The sequence below is a fragment of the Capra hircus genome, chromosome 23, assembly GCF_001704415.2.
Source record: "Capra hircus breed San Clemente chromosome 23, ASM170441v1, whole genome shotgun sequence".
NCBI classification, from domain to species: domain Eukaryota; kingdom Metazoa; phylum Chordata; class Mammalia; order Artiodactyla; family Bovidae; genus Capra; species Capra hircus.
Window position 1 is genome coordinate 31,825,326 of NC_030830.1, and position 25,581 is coordinate 31,850,906.

Below are 25,581 nucleotides of genomic sequence, written 5' to 3' on the forward strand. Positions count from 1 at the left end.
GTTCCTGGGACAGAAGTCTCTGAGCCATTAGCCTGGAGGCACAGAGCTTCCTCACAACACTCAGTCTAGCTCTGGGTTTGGACAGTAGACGATTAGCCTGAGGTCAAGAATGGAGGTGATCCGGGGTACAGAGGAGGGAACTTGGGGTGCACATTTACAGAGCCGGGGGCGTTCCCAGTGCACGGAACCTTCCCAGTAGTGGTAGCGGAACGCAGAGATAGGAAAGACAGAGGTGGCGGGAGGAGGGATGGAGGGGTGGGTGAGTGGGCCACGCTAATACCTAGGCAGGGATCGACCCTGGAAGGCTGTTGATGGCCGCGAGGGGAGAAAGAAGCGGACGGCGGGGAAGAGGAGAGTAGCGGACAGATTAAGCAGGTGATGTAGGATTTACAAATAGAGGAGGCGTGGGCTGGTGACAGGAGGAGGGCCGGGAGCGTCAAGTGTGCCCTGAGCGTGCGCGAGATTTATCTGAGAGGCGTGATGGGCGGCGGACTGGGGAGAGCAGAGGTGGGGCGCGGGGTGAGCGGCTCGGGTCGCGAAGGCGGAGATGCGAGATGGAGAATGACGGCTGCGCACACTTGGCCGACCCTTTACAGTCGGCTCCCACTTAGCCTCCCGTAATTTCCTCCTTGCAGCGGAGAAGGCGAGGTTCGGAGAGGTCGGGTGACTGCGGCGGGCGGGGGCCCAGGGGAGCGCGAGGCCGCGAGGAAGGAGTGACCGCTGGGGGTGGGAGCGCCGGGCGCGGGCGGGTGGGGGGCGGGCCGGCGGCGGCAGCCTGGGAGCGGAGGGGGGAGGCGGGCTCCGCCGGCACACGCCGCCCCTGGCAGGCGGCCTGAGCGCGTGCGAGGAGCCGCCGCAGCCGCTCGGGGTCGCCTCGAGGCCCAGATTCCCCAGCGCTCGGCTCGCATGGCAGCCGCCTGGGTGCCCGGCCCCGCGACCCGCTAGGGGCGGCCCCGCTCCGTGGTCTGGCCCTTCGGCGGAGTCCGTCGGATCCCGCCTCGCTCTGCGCCCCGCGGCGCGCCGCCTCCCAGCCAGAGGTGAGGACCGCGGGACAGAGCCGGGCTGGGGGCGCGCTGGGTATCCGAAGCCCCGCGCCGCGGCCGAGCCCAGCGCGGCGGAGACAGGAGGGGGACGTGCGGAGTCAGAGGCGGGGGCAGAGACTGCGCGCCGCCGGGCCCCCGTGTCGCCTCTCGGCGGTATCCCAGTACCCCTCCGTCCCGACTGCGTTCCCAGCCCCGGCCCTGCCCGCGTCCTGACCTCTCTCGCGCTGTCCATCCTTCACCTCCTTTCCACGGAGCCGGCTCCGCGTTTCTGTCTCCAATCCCCTCGCCTGCTCACACCTTCCTCGCCCCCGCCCTCTCGCTGCACCACTCCCCCCGCTTTTTTTTTCTCTGGACCCCCCTCTCCCCCTCGACTCCTGTCACTCGGAACCGAACCGGAATCCTCGCCGCTATCTCCACGTCCGGCCGCCTCTCAGCCCATGTCATCCCACAGGTGTCTGCACGTCCGGCGATCCATCCGTCTGTCCGTCCCGGGGCCGGCGCTGACCATGCCCAGCGGCTGCCGCTGCCTACATCTCGTTTGCCTGTTGTGCATCCTGGGGGCACCCGTAAAGCCAGCCAGAGGTGAGCGCTCCCCCGGGGGGCTGTGGTCGCGGCCCTGTCCGGCCGTCCCTCGCTCGCACGTTGACCTCTGCCGGCCGGAGATGGCACTGCAAGCCGCTCCGACCGCGGGCTTGGCGACAGCCAGTACCTCCCTTTGGAATGCAATTAGTCTGTTCTACCTTGCCCCAGAGCTGGGCCCCTCCAGTTACCGGGACCCTGCATCCTTTCCCTGGCCCGGCATCTCAGGCAGCCGAACCCTGACCTCCGGGCTCACCCCTCCCACATCAATCTCTTGCAGGCAATGACTGCAGCTCCCTCTGTGACCTGGCTCACGGCTGCTGCGCGCCTGACGGCTCTTGCAGGTACCTCTCGGTAGAGCTCGGTGCTCCCAAACCCTTTGCTCCGCATTTCCCAGGCCTCCATACCCACAACCGAGTCAAGCCCCAGGCTTGATCCAGAACGTCTAGGGCTCCCCGCATCCCCTCAAAGCCGTGGCACACAGGGCAGATGGGCGGCCCAGCACCATGCCCAACCCTTCCCCCTTCCACTTTGCCTTGCCTCTCCTTTGCCTGTTCTAACTACGGCTTCCCACTTTACTCTCCCAACTCTGGTCCAGGAACTCTAAAACTTTCCTCTTCAAGATACCAGGAGAAAGATCTGAAGCTTGAGGGAGTGTGGAGAGTGGGAGCCATGAAGCAAGGGGGAGGAGATAAAGATAAGACAGACGGCTTAGCCTGGAAAAGAGGCTTTGCCAGGGTTCTTGGGGAGATGCTCTTATTCAAGGGGGTCTTTCTTTGATGAATTTAAGTAACTGACACACTGGGGTAGGGGTCAGGTAAATTCTGCAGCAGGAGGAGTGTGTCTGGATGTGAAAACATGAGCTGACAGGCAAGCTGCTGGAGGGGCTGGGGGTGTTGGGGACTCTCTAAAGCAGGCCTTGCCCTGGAATCAGAGTAGGAAGATAGTCCTGATGACCTTTCAAGGTCACTCTTCTTTCAAAAATGTTTCTAAGCACCTCAGATATACCAGAAATGGTGCTAGGGGCACTTAACAGACATCATCTTAATGTCTTTTCTTTTTAAAAATTATCTTTGTTGTTGGCTGTGCAGGCTCTTCAGGCTGCACATGGACTTTCTCTAGTTGCCTCAAGTAGGGGCTACTCTTCATTGCAGTCCTCAGGCTTCTCATTGAGGGGTCTTCTCATTGAGGGGTCTTCTCTTGCTAGGGAGCACAGACTCTAGGGTGCACGGGCTCAGTTTGCAGCACATGGGTTTAGTTGCTCCTCATCATGTGGGATCTTCCTGGGCCAGGGATTGAACCTGTGTCCCCTTCATGGGCAGGTGGATTCTTAACCACTGGACCACTAGGGAAGCCCCTCATCTTCATTTCTTCCTCAACACATCCCTGCCAGATGTCACCCCAGGTTACAGATGAGAAAACTGAGGCTTGGAAAGGTTGGACAGAGTGCAGAACCAGAACGCCAGCGCTGGTGCCTGGTGGCCTGGCGGCCTGGCGCAGCTCTCTATCCACCCGGGATAGGCCTGCTTTCCCTTAGGGGCTGTCCTGTTTGTCTCCTGTTTCCTGGAAGCTCTGAGCTTGCCTCCTCCCTGTCTTCGCCTCCTCCTACCGAGCCCTGACCCTGTGCTTCCCCCCGTCAGGTGTGACCCCGGCTGGGAGGGGCTGCACTGTGAGCGCTGTGTGAGAATGCCTGGCTGCCAGCACGGCGCCTGCCACCAGCCCTGGCAGTGCATCTGTCACCCCGGCTGGGCAGGCAAGTTCTGTGACAAAGGTAGGGAGTAGGAAGGGTAGCTGTTGGACTGGGGGCCCCACGTGTCTTGGGAGAAACATGCATCCTTATTTATTGAGTGCCTCTTGTGTCTGGCTCAAACCCTCAAATACGTACTATTTTATATACAGTCCATAGAATTCTCCAGGCCAGAATACTGGAATGGGTAGCCTTTCCCTTCTCCAGGGAATCTTCCCAACCCAGGAATCGAACCCAGGTCTCCCACATTGCAGGCAGATTCTTTACCAGCTGAGCCACAAGGGAAGCCTGTAGTATTTTATAGTTGTAGACTTTATACCTATCTGTTATCTGAACTGGTCCTCAACACATCCCTCTGTGGTAGGTAAGACACCTGCGGGAAACTGTCCTCATATCACAGATGAGGAAACTGAGATACACAAATGAGATACAACTTACCCAAAGGCACGTTGAGACAGACTGACAGGGCTAGGACTAGGCGCCTCCTGACTCCAAATTCAGTGTTGTTTTCCATCCAGGTCGGGACTATAGTATGAGCCAGCCCCACAGAGTTCTGGGTGGGGCCTGGGCAGGTCTGGGTGCCACGTGCGAGGGGCTGTCCTAGAACCCTCCCGGTCTCCTCTGCAGATGAACACATCTGTACCACGCAGTCCCCCTGCCGGAACGGAGGCCAGTGCGTGTATGACGGGGGCGGTGAGTACCACTGTGTGTGCCCACCAGGCTTCCACGGGCGTGATTGTGAGCGCAAGGCCGGACCCTGTGAGCAGGCAGGGTGAGTGCTGGCCCCGGGGTTAGGTGAGAATCTGCTGACAGAGGAGAGAGGACTGTGGAGGGGGGTGGCGGGGCAGTGTTAGGGCTGAGGGTCCAAAGTCCCACATGGGGACACTCAAGGATAAAACCCCAGTCTGCGGGAGTATCCTAGGGGCTTCTCAGCTTTTTTTTACACCATCTGAACCATTTTTCCAATGACAAAAATTGACAGGGGCTGGAGGTATAACTCATCACTGCGTGATTTCCCTGGTTGGGGAGGCTGTGGGCCTAGGACCCCCCTCATCCTCCCAGGAAAGCTGGCGTGCAGCCCCTGAAGTTGTCCCATGCGGCAGCCTAGGCCTCATGGTGAAAGGAGACAGCCTGTGGGGCTGGACTTGTCCTCATTCCCGCCTCGGGCCTGAGAGTCTAAGAGGACACGAACAGTATACTCGCCTTGCTCTTGACCCTGGGGCAGGCCCTCTGCTACCTGCTTGACCTCGATCATCTCATTTAACCCTCACAACCTGGGAAGCCGGGTACTGCTCTGATCCCATTTTTAAAGAAGGCATTTGAGGCTCAGAGAGAGTGGCTCGAGGGGACAGAGCTAGAGAGGGGTGGTGGTAGCAGGGATCCGGATGTCGACCTGGTCTACCCTGCAGGTGGCAGTTGATAAAACACCCTCCCTGCCTCCCCCACCAGCTCCCCGTGCCGGAACGGTGGGCAGTGCCAGGACGACCAAGGCTTTGCCCTCAACTTCACCTGCCGCTGCCTGGCGGGCTTCGTGGGTGCCCGCTGTGAGGTAAACGTGGATGACTGTCTGATGCGGCCTTGTGCTAACGGCGCCACATGCCTGGACGGCATCAACCGCTTCTCCTGCCTCTGCCCCGAAGGCTTCACTGGGCGTTTCTGCACCATCAACCTGGACGACTGTGCCAGCCGCCCCTGCCAGAGAGGGGCCCGCTGTCGGGACCGGGTCCACGACTTTGACTGTCTCTGCCCCAGCGGCTATGGTGGCAAGACTTGTGAGCTAGTGTTGCCCATCCTGAGTCCTGCCGCCACAGTGGACAGCCCCCCAGGGCCCACCTTGGCTGTGCTGGTACCCGCCACAGGGCCCATCCCTCACAGCGTGGGTGCCGGCCTGCTGCGCATCTCTGTGAAGGAGGTGGTGCGGCGGCAAGAGGCCGGGCTGGGCGAGCCCAGCCTGGTGGCCGTGGTGGTGTTTGGGGCCGTCACTGCCGCCCTGGTCCTGTCCACGGTGTTGCTGACCCTGAGGGCCTGGCGCCGGGGCTTCTGCCCCCCTGGACCCTGCTGCTACCCTGCCCCACACTACGCCCCAGCACGCCAGGACCAGGAGTGTCAGGTTAGCATGCTGCCAGCAGGGTTCCCTCTGCTGCCTGACCTGCCCCCCGAGCCTGGGAAGACCACTGCTCTGTGATGGAGGTGGGGGCTTTCTGGGCCCCTCCTTCACCTCCTAGGGCGCATGGACTGGAGTGGCCCTTTCTCGCCACCCCTCAGCTGGGGTACACACACTGAGGGACCTCAGCCTCATGCCACAAATATTATTTTTTTAATACACAGAATGTAAAAATGGGAATTTTATCAAATAAAACTACGGAAGTGCACGTGGGCTCCTTTGCCAGAAAAAGTCCACTTGGAGTCCCAGATGCCGGAGCGCCAGAGCAGAGGCCTGCCTCTGGGGAAGCCACGGGACTCTGCCCACACACAGAGTGGCTTGTGAAGAGGAGCCCAGGGCGCCCTTTCCCCTCTGTGGAGGAGGGGGAGAGGTAGAGACACGGAGGAGTGTAAACCATTGGCAGTGGGGGCTGGGCCCTCACGGAGAGGAGCGTGCTCCCCGCGGGCTGCTCTGCAGCAGCTGCTGGAACAGCGAGTGGGGCTGGGTGCGCAGGGCGGCAGGGGAGCCCAGCTCTGCCACTCTCCCTGCATGCAGCACCAGCACCCGGTCGGAGTTCAGGATCGTGTTGAGCCTGCACGGGAAGGGGTGGTCAATGCGGGGATGGAAGACAGCACCCTAGAGAAGGCTGACCTCCTTTTCCTCCTCTTCCCTCCTGGACAGCAGCCCCCTGCCCCACAGGCTTCAGCCCCTGGGCTCTGAGCTAGGGAAGGGGCTGCATGTTCCCTGAGACCGCGCCCTCCAAGGAGCCTGGTGAGAGCCTAGAGAATGAGGAGCTGAGAGTCACAGGGGTTAGAATTTCCAGAGCCCTGACTCCAGGGTCCCTGAAAGGAAGCGAGGCTCTGGGTCCATGACACCCCGATTTAGATTCTCACTCTGGATGCCACACACCTGTGGGCGATGGTCAGCACTGTCTTGTTGGCAAACCGTTTGCTGATGGTTTGCTGGAGCAGCTGGTCTGTCTTCTGGTCCACGCTTGCTGTGGCCTCATCAATGCACAAGATCTGGAACATGTTGGGAGGGTTAGGAGAGGGGAGAAGAGGGTTAGCTGAGGCTGCTACCCAAGCCTCCAAGCCCCCACCTCCTGGTCTGGCCCAGGCCAGCCCACAGCTCCCCACCTCCAGCTCTAAAAGGAAAATGAACTCGGTCCCTTGAGACCTCTCCCCAGTCTTCTTCCTCAGCCCTCACCTGTCCCCTGCCTTCTTCCTGGCCCTCTCGAATGGCCCTCCCTCTTGTCTTACCTTGGCATCTGTGAGGAGAGCCCTGGCCAGACACAGCAGCTGCCTCTGCCCCAGAGATAAGCGCCGGCCCCCCTCGCCCAGCTCACCATCCAGACCACCTGCAAAGCACAGCATCTTCACCCTGGGGTTCCAAGCCTCCTCCAGCCCTTCTCTGCTTGCTCCTCCTGCCACCACGCAGGACAGGACACTCACCCATAGACTCGATCACCTCACTCAGGTGGCACTGCTCCAGCGCCTGCCATAGGGCCCCATCCTCATACAGGCCCCGGGGATCCAGGTTTTCCCGAACAGTCCCGCTGAACAAAAAGGGCTCCTGGGGGATGATCGCCAGCTGGGATCTGGGGGGACAGGGGTTGAGGCTCGAGATGTGACCACTTCTGCTCCCAGCACAGGTCTCAGTTATAGGTCTAGCCCTTCAGGAGAGCATGGGGTAAGACTTGATCACAGTCCCCATCCTGCTCCCTGCTTGGTCAGCCATGCACCTAGAATTGTGCTGGTGCTATGAGGAACACCAAGGAAACCAAAGGCCTGAGGGGCAAAAACAGAACAAGCATAAGCCAAACTGTGTGGCACTGACGCCAGGGTCATGGGGCAGCAGTGGATGGCAAGGAACAGCCAGAGAGTGTGACTGGGTAGGGCACGCTTCCACATTGAAAGCAGGCCTGAAATCCGGTCCTGAGGAGCTCTCTGGTCAAGCCATAAGGGGAGGCCAGCACAGGTTACAAGAGAAGGCAGGAAGGACAGGGCCAGGGCCTGCGGTCAGTAATGGCTTTAGGACAGCACTTCCCCCTACCTTTTCCCATATCATGGAACTAAGAGAAAATTATAACAGAGTAACGTGGTTGGGGGAATGTTTGGCTCCAGATGAAGCCACTTGTGGCCAGGGGCTACTGGCCCAGGTCACCAGCTGTCCCAAGCCCCAGGGCACGGCACCTGGGAGGCTCTGATTCAGGAGACAGTGACCGGTGGTCTAGAGTGGAAGGCATCATGTGCTGGGAAGTCCAAGATGAAGCTGGGAAGGTGAAAGACTTAAGGCCGCAGCTTTGAATCCAGGCCTGAGTGCAGAGAGTTCACTATTCTAGCCTGCTTGTCCCACCCTCTGTCTCACCTCCTGATCCACCCTGGCTGCTCTGTGTTTATATAAAGCCTTCCTGGCTGGGCCTTCCTCTCTCTACCAGCAGCCGTGTCCCCTCTTCTCACTCCCCCACACCTGAGCTCGGCCAGCTCCAGCTGGCTGGTGTCCACGCCGTCCAGCAGCACTCGCCCGGAACTGGGCTCCAGCAGCCGGAAGAGCACCAACAACAGGGAAGACTTGCCGGAGCCCGTGCGGCCCACGATGCCCAGCTTCTCTCCAGGCTGCACGCGGAAGGTCACCCCATCCAGGGCGTTGGGCAGCCCAGGCCGGTACACCAGCACCACATCCTGGAACTCCACGCTCCCCTGGCTCAACCAGCCGATGCCCAGCTGGTGGGGTCCATGCATGGGAGAGGGCGGGAGACGGGTGAGACGGCGGGGAAGGGTGGAGGAACGGGTTGAAGAGTGGAAGGGAGGGACGGATGGTGTGAGAGGAGAGGTGGGGAGAGTTAGGAGGGATGGGGGACAGGCACGTAGAATGGGGAGATCACAAGGGACACTACAGGAGTGGAGAAACGTTGGTGAGGGGCACAAGGAGAGGAACTGGGGGCGCCTTCAGGGTGCCAGTGCCCAGGCTGGCGCTACCTGTGGCTGCTGGCCCCGGGGCTCCTGGGGCAGGTCACAGGAGTACTCCTCCAGCCGCTCGACGCTCACCAGCATGGCTTCTGTCTGCGTGAAGCTGCTCACTAACCCTGAGAGCAGGCCTGTCAGGGACAGGGCATAGGACAGCGACAGGCCCACCAGTCCTGGGGGAGGAGACAGAGGACAGAGTGCTAGGGCAGGCTTGGACACTGGGATGCATGTAGGGAGGGGGTGGGCAGAATGGCCGAACCCTAAGCTGTGGACCGTGGGCATTTAAAGGAAGCTAGCACTGAAGCGGGAAGATGCAGGCGCCAGGCCAGGCCCACGGGAGGCTGGATGCAAGGGAGAGGGTGGGCCTGGAAAGGCTACGCAGGGGGACAGGGAGAAGGCAGGTGGACTGGGGTGGGGTAGTAGGCACTGAGGACGGGGTGAGCAGGCGCAGGTGGTGATCAGAAGACCTGTTTAGCCCCAGACCCACCACTACCCGGCAAGGGACTCCTCGAGACTCAGCATCCCCAACTCTGAAACGGGGGTCTTGAGAATGACAACATCCTCACAGGGAATCCTGGTCAAGAGGTGAAAATCCTTGGCGGTAAAGGGAGACGTCATGGTAGTCGGGGTGGGGGGGGACGAGGACTAACAGGCTTCTGAGGTGAGACTGAAGGGCCCCGGGGTGGCACCTGGGTTGGCGAGGCCCTGCTGGTGCTGCACCAGAGCGATGCCCGCGATGGCGCTGACCGCTGCGGCCCCCATGAGCTGTAGCCGGATGTCCAGCCACTGCATCGTGGCACTGGCAGCAAACTGGCACCTCTGGTTGAGCTCCAGGAGCCTCTGGTTCTCCTCCTCAAACCTGGAGGAGGCCACGCGGTGGCTGCATTGGCCCGCCCAGACTTCCTCCCTGCAGAACACCCCCTCCTTGGCGCTGGCCCGCCTGCCCACAGGCCGCACCTCAGAGCTACGGAGGAATCAGTGCGCTCTTTTACAGGGGGGCTTCTCGGCCTCACTAACCTGTTTTTTCCGTTTCCTTCCTCTCTCCCCTAGTGCCATCATCCACCTTTCTCTTCTCAGGGGACCTGAGATCCACCACCAATCCCCTCCACCAACTTCACCCCGACCATCCCAGCATCTCACGCCTGTGGCTCTGGCTGGAAGAGGCACTCACACACCTGTAGGTGGCCCCGGCGGCCCGGAGCACAGGGAGGCCGGCCAAGGTGTCGGCCAGGTGGGTATAGAGGGGAGACAGGCTGAGGCTGCCGAGGCGCCGCAGCTCCCGCGAGGAGGCCCTGTAGTGGCTCTGCACGCGATAGTAGATGACGCTCAGAGGCGGCAGCAGCAGCAGCAGCCAGGGCAGGCTGAAGCCCAGCACAGCCAGGAGCCCCAGCAGGCCTGCTGCGTTGGCCAGCAGGATGTTGAGGATGAAGGGCAGGCTGTCATCCGCACAGGCCACGTCAGAGGAGAAGCGGTTGAGGACCCGGCCCGTGGGTGTGGAGTCAAAGAAAGTCACCGGAGCCTGGGAGAAGAGATGTGGTTGGACCAGGGTAGGACAAGGCAGAAAAGCCGCGGAGGCCGCCCCCGGGGAGGTGGGCTGGGGGGAAAGGCCCAAGGCAGAGGACAGGAAAGCAGTAAAGTGTTCCCAGAGTTCAGGGCACCAAGGAGGGGCTGAAAGAGCTTAGAACAATACCCCAGGGTGGGCAAGAGAGGGGCTCTCTGTCCCTCTGGCTGGTGGGGACCCTGAGAGGCCAGGCTGGCCACCCCTCTACCCCTATGCTACGCGTGCCTACTCAGCTTTTGAGGGCAGGGAGCTAATCCCATTCCAGAAGGTGGAGACCTCAGGCCATGTTGAGTACAATTTCAACGTCAGGAGGAACACCCTGACTGCCTGTGGCTGGACAGAGTGGTGAGGACAGCGGTCAAGTCAATACTGTCTCATGGTCAAGGGCTCAGGCTCTGGAATCAGACTGCCCCTTGGATTCCAGCCCTGATGCTTATCAGATGTGAGACCCCAGCCAAGGGGGCTTTCTTTCCTCAAGGCCCCCATCCTTCATCTCCAAAAGTGGTAATGGATGTGTGGTAATGGAACCACACATCCTGGAGCTGATTGCATAGACAGCAGCCAGGGGCTCAGCGGAGCCTGCCTGCCACAGAGCAGGGGCTCAGGAGCTATTTAGACTACTCATTACTGGGAGGTACCGTCTCAAAGACAACCCTTTTCCTTTCCCCGCCTTCCCTGTCTCCCAACTCTCTGCCTTTACTGGGAGAACAGTCCTTCTTAAGGCAGGGAACTAGGTCAAAGGGACTTGCGAATGTCACCCCTAATGTCAGCTTATGATAAAATCAATTCCTTCACAGCCTGAAGATGTGAGCAGACAGTGGGCAGCTGCTTCCTGAGAGGCAAGGGAAAGACCCACACAGTCCTGGGTTCATGGCCACAGGACTAGCTTGCCCAGGTCACATGCACTCTCAGAGCCTGTTTCCTCATCTGTAAAAAGAGGATAACAGTACTCACTTCACAGGGTTATAAGGAAGCCCTAATAAGATACCAGACAAAAAAGAGCTCTGTAATAATAACATTGTTAATAATAATTGCTAATTGAGCACGCAGTATATGCCAGGCACTATGCTAAGTGCTTTCCATGTACTGATGAATCCTCATAATGTACTATAGGGTACGCAACAGACAACATACACACACAGCAACAGGCATGGATCTTAAAATGAGCTCTAAATAAAGCCGGAAAGGACAGAATGTCATTTATAAAACTGCTGCTGCTGCTGCTAAGTCACATCAGTCGTGTCCAACTCTATGTGACCCCATAGACAGCAGCCCACCAGGCTCCCCCGTCCCTGGGATTCTCCAGGCAAGACCATTGGAGTGGGTTGCCATCTCTTTCTCCAGTGCACGAAAGTGAAAAGGGAAAGTGAAGTCGCTCAGTTGTGTCCGACTCTTAGCGACCCCATGAACTGCAGCCCACCAGGCTCCTCCATCCGTGGGATTTTCCAGGCAAGAGTACTGGAGTGAGGTGCCATTGCCTTCTCTGCACATGAACTAAGGGGTGGTTAACTCAGTCCTCTGAGCTTGAAGTCCAACTGGAAATGACTCAGGAAGAGTCTCTTCTCCTCACGTTACAGACGAGAAACCCATAGGCTTAAGTAACTGGATTTGAACCCAAGCAGCTGCACTGCTCTCAGTCTCTCCAGGTCTCAAGGTGTCAAGTGCTGCACCCATCTGAGAGGAGCTGATTTCTCCTGAGGACTGGGGGATGTGACGGGCCCCCCAGTGGAACCCAGGTACTGGGAGGGGCCCCCGAGGCCACCTCCACCCTCCCGTCCCCTCACCATGAGGACTCGACCCAGGAGGCGGCGATGCAGGGTGGCGGCTGCTCGGAGGGTGCCCGCCGCGAAGAGTATAGCCCGGAGAAGGGTGCAGAGGGAGTTGACACCAGCGATGGTCGCGTACACGGTGAGGTAGAAACGGAGGTCTGAGGAGCCGTTGGGGGCAGCTTTGGGCAGTGGGAACACTGAGGTGCTGGGTGGTGGGGAGGGGGCTGTGGGTAACCAAAAGTGGGGCCACTCAGGGTTCCCTTCCCCGCCCCCACGCCACCTCTCCCCACCTTCCAGAAGACACAGCCCCTGTAACGGCAGCCCCCAGCTCACTCCCTGCCCAGGAACCAATGAGAGCCCCAGACCTGTGCCCCAGCCACTCACTAGAGGCTCCCGGGGGAGAAGAGGAGCAGCTGGGCAGACAGCGGCCCCGCAGAGCCCAGCCTGGTGGGGGCTGGCGCCTCCTGGGAGCTATTCTTGGCTGCCTTCAGCTCAGAGATCCAGTGGGAGAGCCACCAGTCGGCCGTGTTCCTGGTGGCTGGGGGGATGGGAGAGAGAAAGCTGCCAGACAGACTCACCTTCCTCATTCCATTCAGACACCCTCTTCTGCCCTTGACTCTGGTTTCTACCCTCCTTGGCCCCCAGCCCTCCCTACCTTGCCACCACCCCGTGTCCTCCCTAGTGCACGTGTCTTTCCCGGGCCAGTCACCCTTCGGCTCTGGGGAGAGTGTGATCTTAAATCTGCAGAATGGGAAGTCAGCCTTGCGGGCAAGTCAGAAGATGGCTACGGAGCCCAGCCTCCCTACCCCTCGCCAGTCACGGGACTCTCAGAATTAGGGATGTGCCTCTGGTCCCAGCTGCTGCCCACGCCTGGTGGGTCTCTGGGCTTTCTCATGATTAGCACAAGGTGAGGCGAGTGACAGGGACCTAGGCAACAGGGCGAGTGGGGGAATGAAGGCCTGCAGAGATTGCTCCTACCTTGCATGAGAAGCAGAGAGAAGAGGATGGCGAGAGCCATGCCCCAGCCCACGGCCCTCCAGTAGGCACGGTACACATGGAAGGCCACGGCGCCCTCCTTCTTGCTTTCCTCCTGCCGCAGCTGGCCAGATGCGCTCTCCTCCACCTCCAGCCCCTCCTTTGTCTTCTTTGGGTTCTCCATGGACCAGGCTGTGGCTGCGAGGATCAGAGAGGTGGCGGGGTGGGGAATTCAGCTTATAGAATGATAGCCGAAAACCTCAGTGTTTTCAGGGGCAGGCAAACTTCCTAGAAACCTGTCTCTACAAGCGTGGTGGGGAAGAGCAGGCCCTTTCCTCTCACCCCCAGACCGTACCTGGGTCAGACTCTTGTCCATCCTCAGCCCAGGCTCTGGGGGCAGCTTGTACCAATGGCAGGATCTCAGAGGGAGGCCCTGGAAGGCAGCAGGAGAGATTAGGAGGGGGCTCTTTGGGGTGCAGTCTATGTGTTTCTAAACGTGTCAGCCAGTCCACCTTCCATGCTCTTTGGAACCCCTACCTGACTTCCCCTAGCAGGCCTCTGCCCTGGATCCCCAGACCCTGAGCAGAACCATCAAGTTCGGCCCTCCTTCTGTGTCTGGAGCCTGATCAGCAGAGACAGAAAAGGTCCACCCCTGGGAGGAGAGTTATGGCCACGTGTGAGCACCCAGTCCTGTCACTACCGCTGGGCTTTCTCCTCATACTTCCTGCAACTCCTAACACTGCCGGAGCTTCATTTCCTCCTGCTTCTATCTAGTGAACCTGCAGATGGTCATTTCCCTCTGGATAATAATCCATCAGAGTTTCTGTGTATCTATTTGTAAATAAAATGACGGTTCTAAACCTGACTCTTTCTTCTCTGAGGACATCAGACTGCTCTCAGAGATCCTGGTACTCTAGGTTTCCCCAAGCCCCGAGTCCCAGATCCACGGCTCCTTTCCCTCCTGTTCTCCATCCTTCATGCCAGTTCTGTGGCCCATGTTACCGGCCCGGACGAGGCGCCCGGCCTCCAGCAGCAGCACCATGTCAGCCTGCTCCAGGTACTCAGTGCGGTGGGTGCACAGCAGCCGCGTGGTGTGGCTCAGCACTCCCAGGATGCACCTGTGCAGCAGGTGGGTGGCCACGTCTGCATCCACGGCAGCCAGAGGGTCATCGAGGAGGTACAGCTCCTTTTCCTGGGGAGGGGGGTGGGGACACCATGGGAGCCAGGTCCTCTAGCCAGAACCCAGACCTCTCCAAGCACGTGATCTTGAGGCCGTCATGCAGGAGGGTTGAGGGCTATCCCTATAGCAGTAAAGAAGGAAGTGAGACCAGAGGGTGGACTTGCCTCCAGTAAAGTGAGGCCAGTGCTCAATTGTGCTGGTTCTAGTGCCTCAGGCCACATAATGTTTTTTCCAAAGGGTCTTTAATGCTGCCTTGAATCAGCAAAAGGAGGATGGGATGGCCAAAGGACCAACACCTTAGCAGCACAGAGGAGGGAGGGAAGAAACCGGATGCTGATGGAAATATCCCCACACCACCCCCTCTCCCCACACCACCCCCTCACCCCTCAGCCAAGCTTCTGAGTCCCGAGGCTCCAGACACCTCTTGTCTTCAACTTACCTGGTAGACAGCACGAGCCAGGGCAATCCGGGCCCGCTGTCCCCCGCTGAGGGTCACGCCTTTCTCCCCCACCTCCGTCTGGTCCCCAGCAGGCAGGATCTGACAGGACAGGCCTCCCGGTGTTGGTCAGCGAGCTCCCAGTACCTTCTGCCCCATTTCCCATCCCTCCATTGGGAAGAAATGGCGGGGGTGAGAGAGCCAGGGAGTTTGAGGAGACTGAACTTAAATTTGGGGTGTCGGAGCCAGAGGGGGCAAACCACAACTCCAGCAGCAACAAGCATGTGTTGGACACTTTCTATTTTCCTATTTTGGCCATCCCTTGTGGCATGAGAGATCTTAGTTCCCCAACCATGGATCAAACCTGTGTCTCCTGCAGTGGAAGCACAGAGCGTTAAACACTGGACGGCCAGGGAACCCCGTTGAACACCTTCTACGTGCTGAGCAGTTTACATGCATCCTCTCACCCAACCCCACAGCAACCTTCTGATGTTGATACTATCTCATTTCACAGGTAAGACCAAAGCTCAGGGTACATACGCTGTCCAAGGTCATTCCATAGCAAGTAAAGGGCGGGACACGAATGCAGATTCTTAACCACACTCACTACCCTGACTACAGGTAGTCACACTCACTACCCTGCCTTTTTCACAGGCAAGGATGAAGATGGGCAAATTCGAAGTGAAACTTCCCTAGGCTTTTAGAGGAGGAAGGTACCTGAGCCTCCCTGTGGCCTGGGGAGTGGTCTCCTTTGCTAAGGGGTCCTCATGCCAGAGGAAGCACTTGTGGTCCACCAGACAGTGGCTCCCCTGAGGGAAAAGCTTTGTGATTCACCTCTTTTTCTTAGTGCTCAGAGCAGTTCCCTGCACCCAGGAGACATGTGGGAAATGTCTCCGAGGTAGAAGCAAATGAGAAGTGGACAGAGGATGTCCCATGGTCAGTCAGAGGTCTTCCTTTCCAGGGATGTTCCACATCTACCTGGACAGGGTAGTGCTGACCACAGTCCTGCCGGGGAAAAGTCAGGGGACAAAGCTGGTCTCTCATTCCCCCTAAATTCTGGATGTGGGGATTCTAGTGGCTTGCCAGACTTCTCTAGAATGACCATGACTCTTTCAGGGGGAGGTGGGGGAAGCCCTCTTGAATCAGAACCATTAGCCAGATCTGCAGAGAGCTAAACCTCATGGGAAACCCGCCCCTAGTCTCAGAGACCCACAGAGTCCCCCGGCTGCTGTGTGGAGTACCTGGTCACCAGCCCCTACACTTGCCAGGTGCTGCGCAGACGCGGGACACTCTGTGAGGACCATAGCCTGGCGGCCAGTCCTGGATAAATGACGCCCGAGTACAAGCAACCCCTTCCCAGAGAAGCAAGTCTCTGACCTGCGGTGTCAGGGACAAAGGGAAGCAGGAGGCCAGGCACTCACACTGAGGTCCTCATTGAGGGCGCAGGCCTCCAGCACTTCCTTGTACAGCTGGGCGTCAAATGTCTTCCCAAAGAGAATGTTGTCTCGGATGGTGGCAAACTGGATCCAGGGCTCCTGGGTGGCCAGGCCGAAGCCTTTGGACAGTCCCCACACTGCCACCTGCCCACAGAGCCTGCAGAGACCAAGGCCAGCAGTGTGGGGCCGGCTCCCTGCTGGTCCCCTCCCGGCTCAGCCCCTGCCTCTCAGAAGCCTCTCCTGATGGCTGTCTTTTGCACGGGGGCCCCTTTCATGTCACATGGCTCTCTGGATTGGCAGCCACTGAGGTAAAGGGGTCCTAAGGAGGCTGGAGGCCCCCTGTGGACCGGTAGGGCAGAAACTGCTCTTTGACTGCAGTCAAACAGCTGTCAAGGTCAAGGTGCTCAGAAAAGAGTGTGGCCAGCACCCCGCACACATTCACTCTCACAGTGAAACAAGCAGGCCCTCCCTCACTTCTGTTCCTCTCTGGATCCCTTCTGACACTCTCTGAGAGCAGCTGATGCCAGGTGTTTCCATTTATTTCTTCACTCATTGTTACAGTACTTCTAACACTCTGCAGTGATGGTTATGCTGCTGCTGCTAAGTCGCTTCAGTCGTGTCCGACTCCCTGCAGCCCCATAGATGGCAGCCCACCAGGCTCCTCCGTCCCTGGGATTCTCCAGGCAAGAACACTGGAATGGGTTGCCATTTCCTTCTCCAGTGATGGTTATGAGAATCCACTTCCTTGACTGCCTTTCCCTTTCCAGACTGAAAACTATCCCAAGAAAGGGACCAGGTCTTGCTCATCTGGGCATCTCTGGCCCCTAAAACAGTGTCTACCACGAGCGGGGGCCAGGGAGGCGCTGGCGAAGGGCAGAACTAAGGATGGGGGTGCCGGCAAGTTGCTTACCTGTGCAGCTCCCCGGTGATGGCGGCCAGCAGCGAGCTCTTCCCGCAGCCCACCTTCCCCACGATGCCCACCAGCATTCCCTGCGAGCAAGCCACAAGCATGAGTGTCAGGCCTCCCTCCAGAGGCCCTGGGCTGCCAGTCACCCCACAGCTTCTCTCTAGGCCCCAGTTAAGCCTGAAGGGAAAGATTTCCCCAGCCCACAGACTAAGGTGTGCTTCAGTGACTGATGCGATGCTGGCCCCAGGGGAGCAGTGTTTTATTCTCCACTCAGAGAAGCATCAGTTTCACTGTGTGAAGAGCCTCTGGAGAGGAACAGTGTGCCAGAGAGATGGGAGGAAAACTGTCCTTGAACTTTCCAGGAAAGCACTGAGGCAGGCAACTCAGGATGGGGACAGGGGAAGGAAGGACTGCAGGCTTTGGGGCCTGCATAGTGGGCTGGCTAAGTCCACCTGCAGCCAGACTTCTAAAGACTCAGGACAAAAAGCAATGTTTACACAAATGCTCATTTCTGTGACCTGCAGTTTAAAATTTTCTGTGCTCCCTTCCTTGCTTGGCTGTAACATACATTCACGGAGCTATCTGTGTGTATGTCTGTGTGTTCAGTAGTGTCCCCCTCTTTGGGATCCCATGGACTGTAGCCCACCAGGCTTCTCTGTCCACGGGATTTTCCAGGCAAGAATACTGGAGTGGGTTCACAAAGGAAAACAATTCCTTCTCTAGAAAAAGGTGGGATCCTAGCAGCTGTCTGTGGTGCCCACCCTGGCAGCCAGGGTGAGCCTGTCTTTGAGTGGGTACCAGACCAATCTAAGACCTAGCCCTGGGAACCCCCCTCCTTCTGTCCAGGGCCTATAAGTGGAAGGGCTCTCTGCAGGCCTACTTCTGTTTAGGGGAGAGCAGATCCAGAGAGGAAAGGAGGCAGATCTAGAAGGAGCGAACAGAAGGACCAGCTCGGCAAGTCGAGGCCTGGCTCCGAGCTGCGGCCGAGATCTGCCCAGGTGCTTGACTGTGGATTCTGCAATTCATCCCTATATCCGTCTTACAAAGTCTTGTTGGCTTAAGCTAGCTCCAGCGGCTTTCTATGACTTTAATCCAAAAAAACCCCAACTGACACGTTAGTAAAATTCCTTTGAAAAATTCCAGCCTTGTCTTGCCTGAACTAAGACGAAAAACAAAACATGTAGCCCAAGCCAGAAATGTGAGCCAAATGTGGTTGAGGTGGTTCAGGAACAGCTAGAGAACACCGGGTTGAGCTGTGGGGCAAAGGGTTGGACACGGGTCAGGGGAGAGTGAAAACTTAGGACTTGGTGAGCAGGAGTTGCCGTCTTGCCAGGAACGTTCTTACAAGTGCTCCTTTGACGATGTATGCCCTGGTGTGAGTCACAGGGTGTGATGCCTTTTCACCAGGCTAAATAGAGGATTATCTAAACCATTTGCAATATCCTTCTGAGAAGGGGCTGCTGGGGCTCCCCAGCCTGGGGAAGATGCTGGACAAGTTATGGGGTCTGTTCTGAACTCGACAGCCCCCGCAGGACAGAGAGAGACAAATGCAATTGCTGGTCTGGACTAGGCGGACATGAGCGGTCTGGCGACCAGGGATGGATGTGACTGCTCTGAAGCAGCTAGGTGTTAGAAAAATGCCATCCTGAGATAAAATCTCATCACCTCTCCAATTCAAGCCTGCCCACCAAAACCTCTCTGTTCTTCCTCTCGGTAATAAGAGCCACAGGGACCGCTGCTATGACTGGCTCTGTCCTGGTCTATCAGTCACTGAGCTCCCATGTCTTTCTTTAGTCTGGAGACTCTCCTAGGGCGTTTGACCAACGAACCTTTTTCACTTCGAGGTGACTGATGAAGGTTTCCTGGCTGGTTCCAACTGGGTCCCAGGAGAACAGAGCTTCGTGTAGCTCCAGGGCTGCAGATGGCTCTGTCGGGGGATCTGTACAAGGAAGAGGCCACTCACCTTGGGCTTCTAGTCCACAACCTACCTGCCCAGGGATAGTCTGGCCTCGGTCTTGGTCTGAGGATTCTCCCTGGGGAAATGACCACCTGCCCCACCTAGACTCTGCTCCTCTGGCTTCTCTTGGCAGCATCTGTGTACTGCAACTGAAGGACTACAGATCTCTGCTCCCCTGTGCCAGGTTCTTCCCACCAGCTTCCCATTACCTGGGCTGTAGTAGGCCTGGGGGTCATGGTTGGGAAGGTCGAGGAAATGCTGGATCCGGTCCAGGGACACTTTGGCCTCAAGGAGGCCGTTGATCACCCAAGGGAAGTTGTTGAGGGGAAGAATGAGCATGCGCACCAGTGCCAGGGCAGTGAACACCTAAGTGGGGTCAGAGGTGGGGGGGAGGGGTTGAAGCATCACCTAAAGCTTAGGAATTATCTGAAGGCCTGCTCTATGGGTGGCCCTGCAAACACGTCTGTGGAGGGGAGAACAGGCAGCAGCAGAACTGAGGGCTTAGCTGGTTGATATTTGGGTTACAGATGGTAGAGGTGGCCACTCTAAGAATATCAGAAATCCCAGATACCCTCCAGGGACTCAGGTCACTCCCTGATAAACACACATGCCCAACTCACGCTGAGACCTTCTCAGAATTTCTAAGGGGCAACATCTCCTGGCTAGACCCAGCACTCGATCCATCCTGCACTAGATCATGAATTTTTCCCCCAGGGCCATCAGAATGAGGCTAAGGGGACCCAACCAGAAGTTGGAGAGGAAGAGGTGGGGAAAAGAAGTAATTCCTTCGCAGAGGGAAGGGTCATATATCCGAGGCCCCAGATGAAAGGTCCCTTCAGAGAACTTCCCCTCAGTAGGGGAAGGAGAAGGCAGACAGGGGCCCTCCACTCCATCCCAGCAGCACGAGACCCCCGGCCCACGCCCCACTCCATTGCGGTCTCTGTGCTGCTGCTTCCGTCTCACATCTCCCTGCAGCCACGCCCCCCGCTCCTGCCTTCCTGGTCCTCACCTTGGTGGCAGTGAGCTGGTGCCCCGTGAGGACATAGGTGATAAAGATGACGATGGAGATGACGACCGGCAGGGCAGCCCACAGGTACACACAGGCCGCATCCAGGTACTTGATGACCCGGAGTCGCCCCAGCTCTCGAGCTCGGCAGGCCTCCACGCGGGCCCCCAGCGCCTGCTCCCACCCGAAGAACTTGATGACACGCATGCCACTCAACAGCTCTGTCACGAGCTAGGGACAGGGACAAGAGAGCAGGGCGAAGTGGAGACACTGCTCACGTGTTCTCCTCTGCCCAGCCTCCCCCAGGCTCCCGGCATGGGGTGTCAAGGACTTGGAGCTCCCCTATGCCCCAGCTGGGGGCAGGCTGGAGCTGGAATCCCCCCACCTTCTCAGCAGATGAAGTGGTGGAAAGTACGAGGGCAGTGGGGGGAGGTCACCACACTGGGGTAAAGGCACTCCTTCCATTAGATGAGGGACTAAGAACCATTCCCAAAGCCAGAAGATGTGGGCTTCAGGGGCTGGTCACCAGTCTGGCCCCACAGGGGGGTATAGAAACCATTCCTGTAGGAGTACACACCACAGCCCAGGGTTGGGCAGGCTGATAGACCCAGGTAAGATGGGCAAGGGCCAGAGAAGCTCCTTGGATCCTAACATTCAAACATCTCCCGCCTGCAAGCCAGGGAGGCACTGGGAGCCTTCCCAGGAGGCCCTAGAGACTGGTCAGTAGCTGTCATGGGTAGGGGAAAAGGCCATGCCATAACCAGCTATCAGGGACACCCCCTCACCATTAGCACTCGGAGCTATGCCAGTGAGAGATGGACAACTGTGCTATATGGACCCGAAGCCCACCATCCCCTCTGAAAAGGTACCACAATCACTGTACATTGCAGAACTGACTCAGCCAGACCCTCACACCTAGAGTTGGCCCAGGCAGGGGAGATGGCTGCTCCTTTCCCCATAGCCCATCCCAAAGAGGCAGCTGGGGTTCTCCTAGGCCTCCACATGTGGCTACGGGGCCCTCCATGCCTGAGATGAGGAGGAGGCTGGAGACTTGGATCCTGGCTCTAACACTAAAATCCCATTTGGCCCCAGACAGCTCAGTTCCCACCTCTCTCAGGGTTGCAATTAGGGTTGCAGAAGCTGATTCTATAACATTACTAAAGGCCACATTAACTTAGTGCTTACTTTGTAGCTGGCACCGTGATAAGCAGCGTCTTGCACGATCCTCCCAACTGTGCTATGAGGCAAGCTATGATTACCCTCATTTCACAGATGAGGAAACAGGAGTCTCAACGAGGTGAAGTGACTTGTCTGAAGTGATTGAACTAGTAAGTGGTAGAATCAAGATGTGAACCCCATCTGTCTTTCTCTGGTCTGAGCTCCTAACTTTTAGAGCACACACTCACTCTCTCAGGTATTGTGCATGGGAGACCTGGGCACCAGAAGGCTGGGTGGGGTCTCTGGAAGGCTGAGGGACCCCAGGCAGCCCCTCACCTTAACCCGTGCGTCTTTGTGCTGTAGCATCTCCTGGTTGCTGGCCATGATGCGGGTGGCAATCACTTTGTTGACGGGTACCAGCAGCAGCGCCAGGATCAGACCACCCACGAAGGCCACACCCACCTGCTGGTACAGCAGATAGAGGGTGATGGCCAGTTGCAGGGGCAGGCCCCAGGCCTCATGAAAGCTCCCAGCAAAGTTGAGCAGCCGCTCAGAGTCGGTGCCTAGTAAGTTCAGGACCTCCCCGGCAGGAGGGCGTCTGGGCCCCAGCTGTAAAGCCTTTCGGTACAGGATGTTCAGCACAGACCCCCGTGCCTGAAGAGCCACCTTCCGAACTTCATACCCATACTGATTCTGCAGCACGGCTCCCAGAATGGCTCCTCCGGTAAGCCCCAGGGCATATAGCAGGCCGTGGTTTAGTGGCTCTTGCCCTTCCTCCAGGAAGCCCACCAGGAGGGACAGCAACAAGGGCCCTGAGAATCCCAGCATGGTCCCCACCAGCTTGAGCAGTCCAAGAGCCAGGTAGCAGTGCCCAAAGGCCCCATACAGGGTCCTCCACAGCCGGGCCCCCTCCTGCCACTGCACCTGGAAGACACGGGCTAGGTAGGTCGGGTGCAGCCTGCGGGGGAGGTGGCAAGTGTCCTGGGGCTGCCGGAGCTCTCCCCGGGCCCCGCGGGCCAGCAACGGTGCCAGCCAGGCATAGGAAAAGCGGGACAGCCAGCTCTCCCCATCTTCAGCCACCTCGGGCTCCTGGCCCTCAGAGAGGAGGGGCTCATGGGCCCAGGGTTCCCGTGGCCGCCCGGGGACTGCCCAGCCCAGTCCATAGGCCAAGAGAGCAGCCAGTTGCAGGATGAGGAGACACAGGCGGGAGAGGGGCCCTGCGAGAAGCGGTGGCAGGAGTGTGCCTCGCTGGCAGTGCCACAGCAGGGTCAGCACCAGGGCTGGGGCCGGCAGGAAGGCAGCCAGAGCCAAGGCCAGGGGCCCCCGGGAGCGGCCATATGGGGCATGAGCCAACACCCACAGGGCCAGGCTGTGGCTGACCCAGGCCACGGCCGCCACGCCCCCTGCCAGCACCTCAAGCCCTGTGGGCCCTGGGCCTGCCCCTGGTGGCAAAATGACTGGAAGCAGGTCGAGCAGTGGAAAGACGGCGAGCAGAACAGAGGCTGCGAGTCGGAGGCGCCAGCCGGGACTGCAGTGTGGGGCGTAATCTGGATTCCTGGGGACAACAGGGGGAAAGAGAAAAGAAGGCAGGCACATCACAGCTGACTCAGGGCCCAGAGAGACTTCCAGCAACTCACTCACGGAGAGAGTCAATTCCCTTTCCTGCTTTGTATACCTTTTCATCCCATTTTATCCTGGAACTCATGGTCTTTTCTCCCAGGAAATCTTCCTGGATTAACCTAATCCATTTTCTCATTTCTATACCATTTCTGATCATTCTTTCACCACAGAAATAAAAACAATTCTGAGATAAGGTTGTACTGAACATGAAGACCCTAATTACAAAACAAACAAATAAAACACACACACATGTCACCTCAACCTAAATTTCCTACAGATAATCTCTATGGGGTGAGTTTTCACTTTTACCAAAGTATCTACTCAAAAGAGCCCTTTTGCAGCCATGAAATTAAAAGATGCTTGCTCCTTGGAAGAAAAACTATGACAAACCTAGACAATGTATAAAAAAGCAGAGACATCACTTTGCCGACAAAGGTCTGTCCAGTCAAAGCTATGGTTTTTCCAGTAGTCATGTATGGATGTGAGAGTTGGACTGTGAAGAAAGCTGAGTGCCTCAGAATTAATGCTTTTGAACTGCGGTGTTGGAAAAGACTCTTGAGAGTCCCTTGGACAGGAAGGAGATCAAACCAGTCCATCCTAAGGAAATCAGTCCTGAATATTCATTGGAAGGACTGATGCTGACGCTGAAGCTCCAATACTTTGGCCACCTGATGCGAAGAGCTGACTCACTGGAAAAGACCCTGATGCTGGGAAAGACTGAAGGCAGGAGGAGAAGGGGACGACAGAGGATGAGATGGTTGGATGGCATCACCGACTTGATGGACATGAGGTTGAGAAAGCTCCAGGAGTTGGTGATGGACAGGGAAGCCTGGCATGCTGCAGTCCATGGGTCGCAAAGAGTCAGACTTGACTGAGCAACTCAATTTAACTGAAAAAGAGCCCTTAAATTCACCTGAAGCACTATTAGATGAATAAAAATTTGATTTACACACAGCGTCTGTACTCTATTAGTATAGGTTAAACTTGCTGAAGCCTCAGGATATTCCACTCTCTGTCTCTCTTATGGTTGTAGAAAACGGTGTGGATCATTTTTGCAGCTCCATTAGCTGAAGAAAAACATCTTTTGAGTTTTGTCTGTATCTTCTAGGCTTGCAAAACATGTTTTTAAGAAACAAGAGTGAACTACTTGCATTAAAAAACACTCCCTTTGTTGTTGGCAGGGCTGGGTGACTGAAAATTTTAATTGTAGAGTAAAATGCTTGGAGTTTCCTTTAAAAAGTTCAATGATCACAGTTATACAAAAGGGTTTATATTTGAGTAAAAGTCAGTCTTTCATAATTCTATTTCTTAAGATGCAGGGCAGAATAAGAAACATTGTGAACCCTTGGAGGCTGGTACACTGGCTCCAAGCCTGGTCATTAACCAGGTTTACGAACATGGGCAAGCCGCTTCTTCTCTGCATCTCATTTTTCTTATCAGCACAGTGAACAGTGAGGAGTCTGGACCCAAAGCCCTCTGAGATTCTTTTCTGTCTGAGATTCTGGATCTCTCTTACCCGTTTGAACAACTTGCAAAGAGTTTGTTAAGTGAAGTGAGAGAAACATACTTTCTATGGATTACATGTTGGTCTTTCTTGCCTTTTCCTTACACTGTGAGTTCTGAAGGGGCTATGCCCATTTTAAAAAGATACTTGTCTCAGCACAGTTGGTCTCCCTTTGTGCCATCTCCAGACTTGTGTCTCTGCATAAGGGACAAAGCAGGATTCCTCCAAGACCAAGCAGATCTGAAGCTTCTACTCAAGGAAGGGATTTGCCATCTCTGTAACTCATCTTAAGTAAGGACGCGTTTGTCCGTTAGACTAGACAAGTTAGACTTTCCTCCTGCCTTATCAGTAGCCAAAGTGAGATTAATTTTACCATATCCAGCTATACAGGGACTAAGCACAAAATCAAGGCGAGTTCGGCACCTGCATCTTATAGCCCCAAATGGAGGCAGGATTAAGGTTCTAATTTAGCTCTTCTCTTCTACCTACTGCTTCCTGTCCAGATGAGTACCTATGCTTTTCTTGGCCTAGAAACACTGAAGCTTCCTAGATGGCAGGGGTGAGAAACTGGTCCAACAGCTTCAGCACACATTAACCTTTTTGTCTTAAAAACACTGTTCACCCACTTTCGTCTCCAATTCATGACAAATGCGGTTGGGCATCTGATAATCTACAAAAGTGATGATTGCTACCATGCATTGGGCGTTTAAAAATGTGCCAGACTCTGCATTATATGCTTAAATGCATTATCTAATTTAAGTTTCTCAACAGTGCTATGAGGCGCAAGGAAAACAGGTTAACTTGCCCTCAAACAGACACAATGCTGCAAAGTGGTAATGGCCACATTTTATTCTCCTTTTTCCCTAGAGACCTCACTATTTAGGGTACACTTCCGCGGAGACGTAGGTTTCGAGTGAAGTCTGCAGGCATACACGGACAGATGTCTGCACCTGTCTCTACTCACCTCGGGTGGCCCCAGTGGCAAGCACTGAGCACGGCCAGGAGCGTGTGGGGAAGGGCGCTGAGCACCAGCTGCGTGAAGCAGTGGCCGGTGGTGTCCCCCTCCCACACTGGGAGCGGCTGCAACTCGCTGGTGCCGCACAACCGGGCCAGGAACCTCTCCATCGAGGCCTCACCTGCGGGGAGAGCCGAGGGTGAGGGAGGGAAGGTCTCTTCCAGAAGGAGGGAAACCCGCGTTCCCAAGGACCCAGCTCAGCCTGGGAACCTGCACCCGAGCGGGCGGGACGCCGACCAGGAAGCGGGGTGGAGCCAGAGTGACAGCGCGAACCCTGACTGACCTCGCCGCCTCCAACCCCGCCCACGACCCCCACGCCCACCCCGCCCCGGGGCCTTCCCTTGCTTCAGCCCGGAATCTGGACCCGGCAGTTCTTGCGTTACCTCAGCGGTAGAAAGCGAGTTGCTTAGGCTCCCAGAAGCTGGCGGCTTTCTGTACTGGCCCCCTAGCCGGGTTCCGCTTTTCCCCACTCCTTGTGTCCCCATCCCCAGAGATCCGGAACGTTTACCTTGAGGAAAACTGGTTTCCACCGGATCCTGAAATCCCGAACACTGGTGGAAGCGAAAGAGCCTGCGGCCG

At 57.1% G+C, this 25,581-nt stretch overlaps 2 protein-coding genes across 7 annotated transcripts; one reads left to right on the plus strand and one right to left on the minus strand.

Annotated features, from left to right (window-relative positions):
* On the plus strand, positions 397-5,741 carry DLK2 (delta like non-canonical Notch ligand 2). 3 transcript variants are annotated; one of them, XM_018039111.1, is made up of 6 exons: positions 397-658; positions 1,495-1,625; positions 1,903-1,966; positions 3,263-3,393; positions 3,997-4,141; positions 4,819-5,739. In XM_018039111.1, the coding sequence occupies exons 2-6, from the start codon at positions 1,550-1,552 to the stop codon at positions 5,552-5,554; spliced, it is 1,152 nt and encodes a 383-aa protein (XP_017894600.1). In that variant the 5' UTR covers positions 397-658; positions 1,495-1,549; the 3' UTR covers positions 5,555-5,739. The 3 variants fall into 3 exon arrangements, with proteins under 3 accessions (XP_017894600.1, XP_017894598.1, XP_017894599.1); XM_018039109.1 differs by having other exon boundaries at positions 399-648; XM_018039110.1 differs by lacking the exon at positions 397-658 and adding an exon at positions 828-1,037 and having other exon boundaries at positions 4,819-5,741.
* ABCC10 (ATP binding cassette subfamily C member 10) lies at positions 5,670-25,503 on the minus strand. 4 transcript variants are annotated; one of them, XR_001297176.2, is made up of 22 exons: positions 25,386-25,502; positions 24,952-25,123; positions 21,200-22,418; positions 19,709-19,936; positions 18,909-19,065; positions 18,572-18,681; positions 16,746-16,825; positions 15,821-15,992; positions 14,403-14,501; positions 13,786-13,975; positions 13,139-13,216; positions 12,787-12,981; positions 12,193-12,346; positions 11,824-12,013; positions 9,654-9,997; positions 9,168-9,337; positions 8,491-8,651; positions 7,982-8,235; positions 6,964-7,109; positions 6,772-6,885; positions 6,422-6,534; positions 5,670-6,104 (listed from the first exon to the last, which is right to left on the minus strand). XR_001297176.2 is itself a non-coding variant. In XM_005696334.3 (22 exons), exons 2-22 carry the CDS (start codon positions 25,110-25,112, stop codon positions 5,951-5,953), a joined length of 4,473 nt encoding a protein of 1,490 aa, XP_005696391.1. In that variant the 5' UTR covers positions 25,113-25,123; positions 25,386-25,502; the 3' UTR covers positions 5,670-5,950. The 4 variants fall into 4 exon arrangements, 3 of the variants coding, with proteins under 3 accessions (XP_005696391.1, XP_017894596.1, XP_017894597.1); XM_005696334.3 differs by having other exon boundaries at positions 6,772-6,869; XM_018039107.1 differs by lacking the exon at positions 25,386-25,502 and having other exon boundaries at positions 6,772-6,869; positions 24,952-25,232.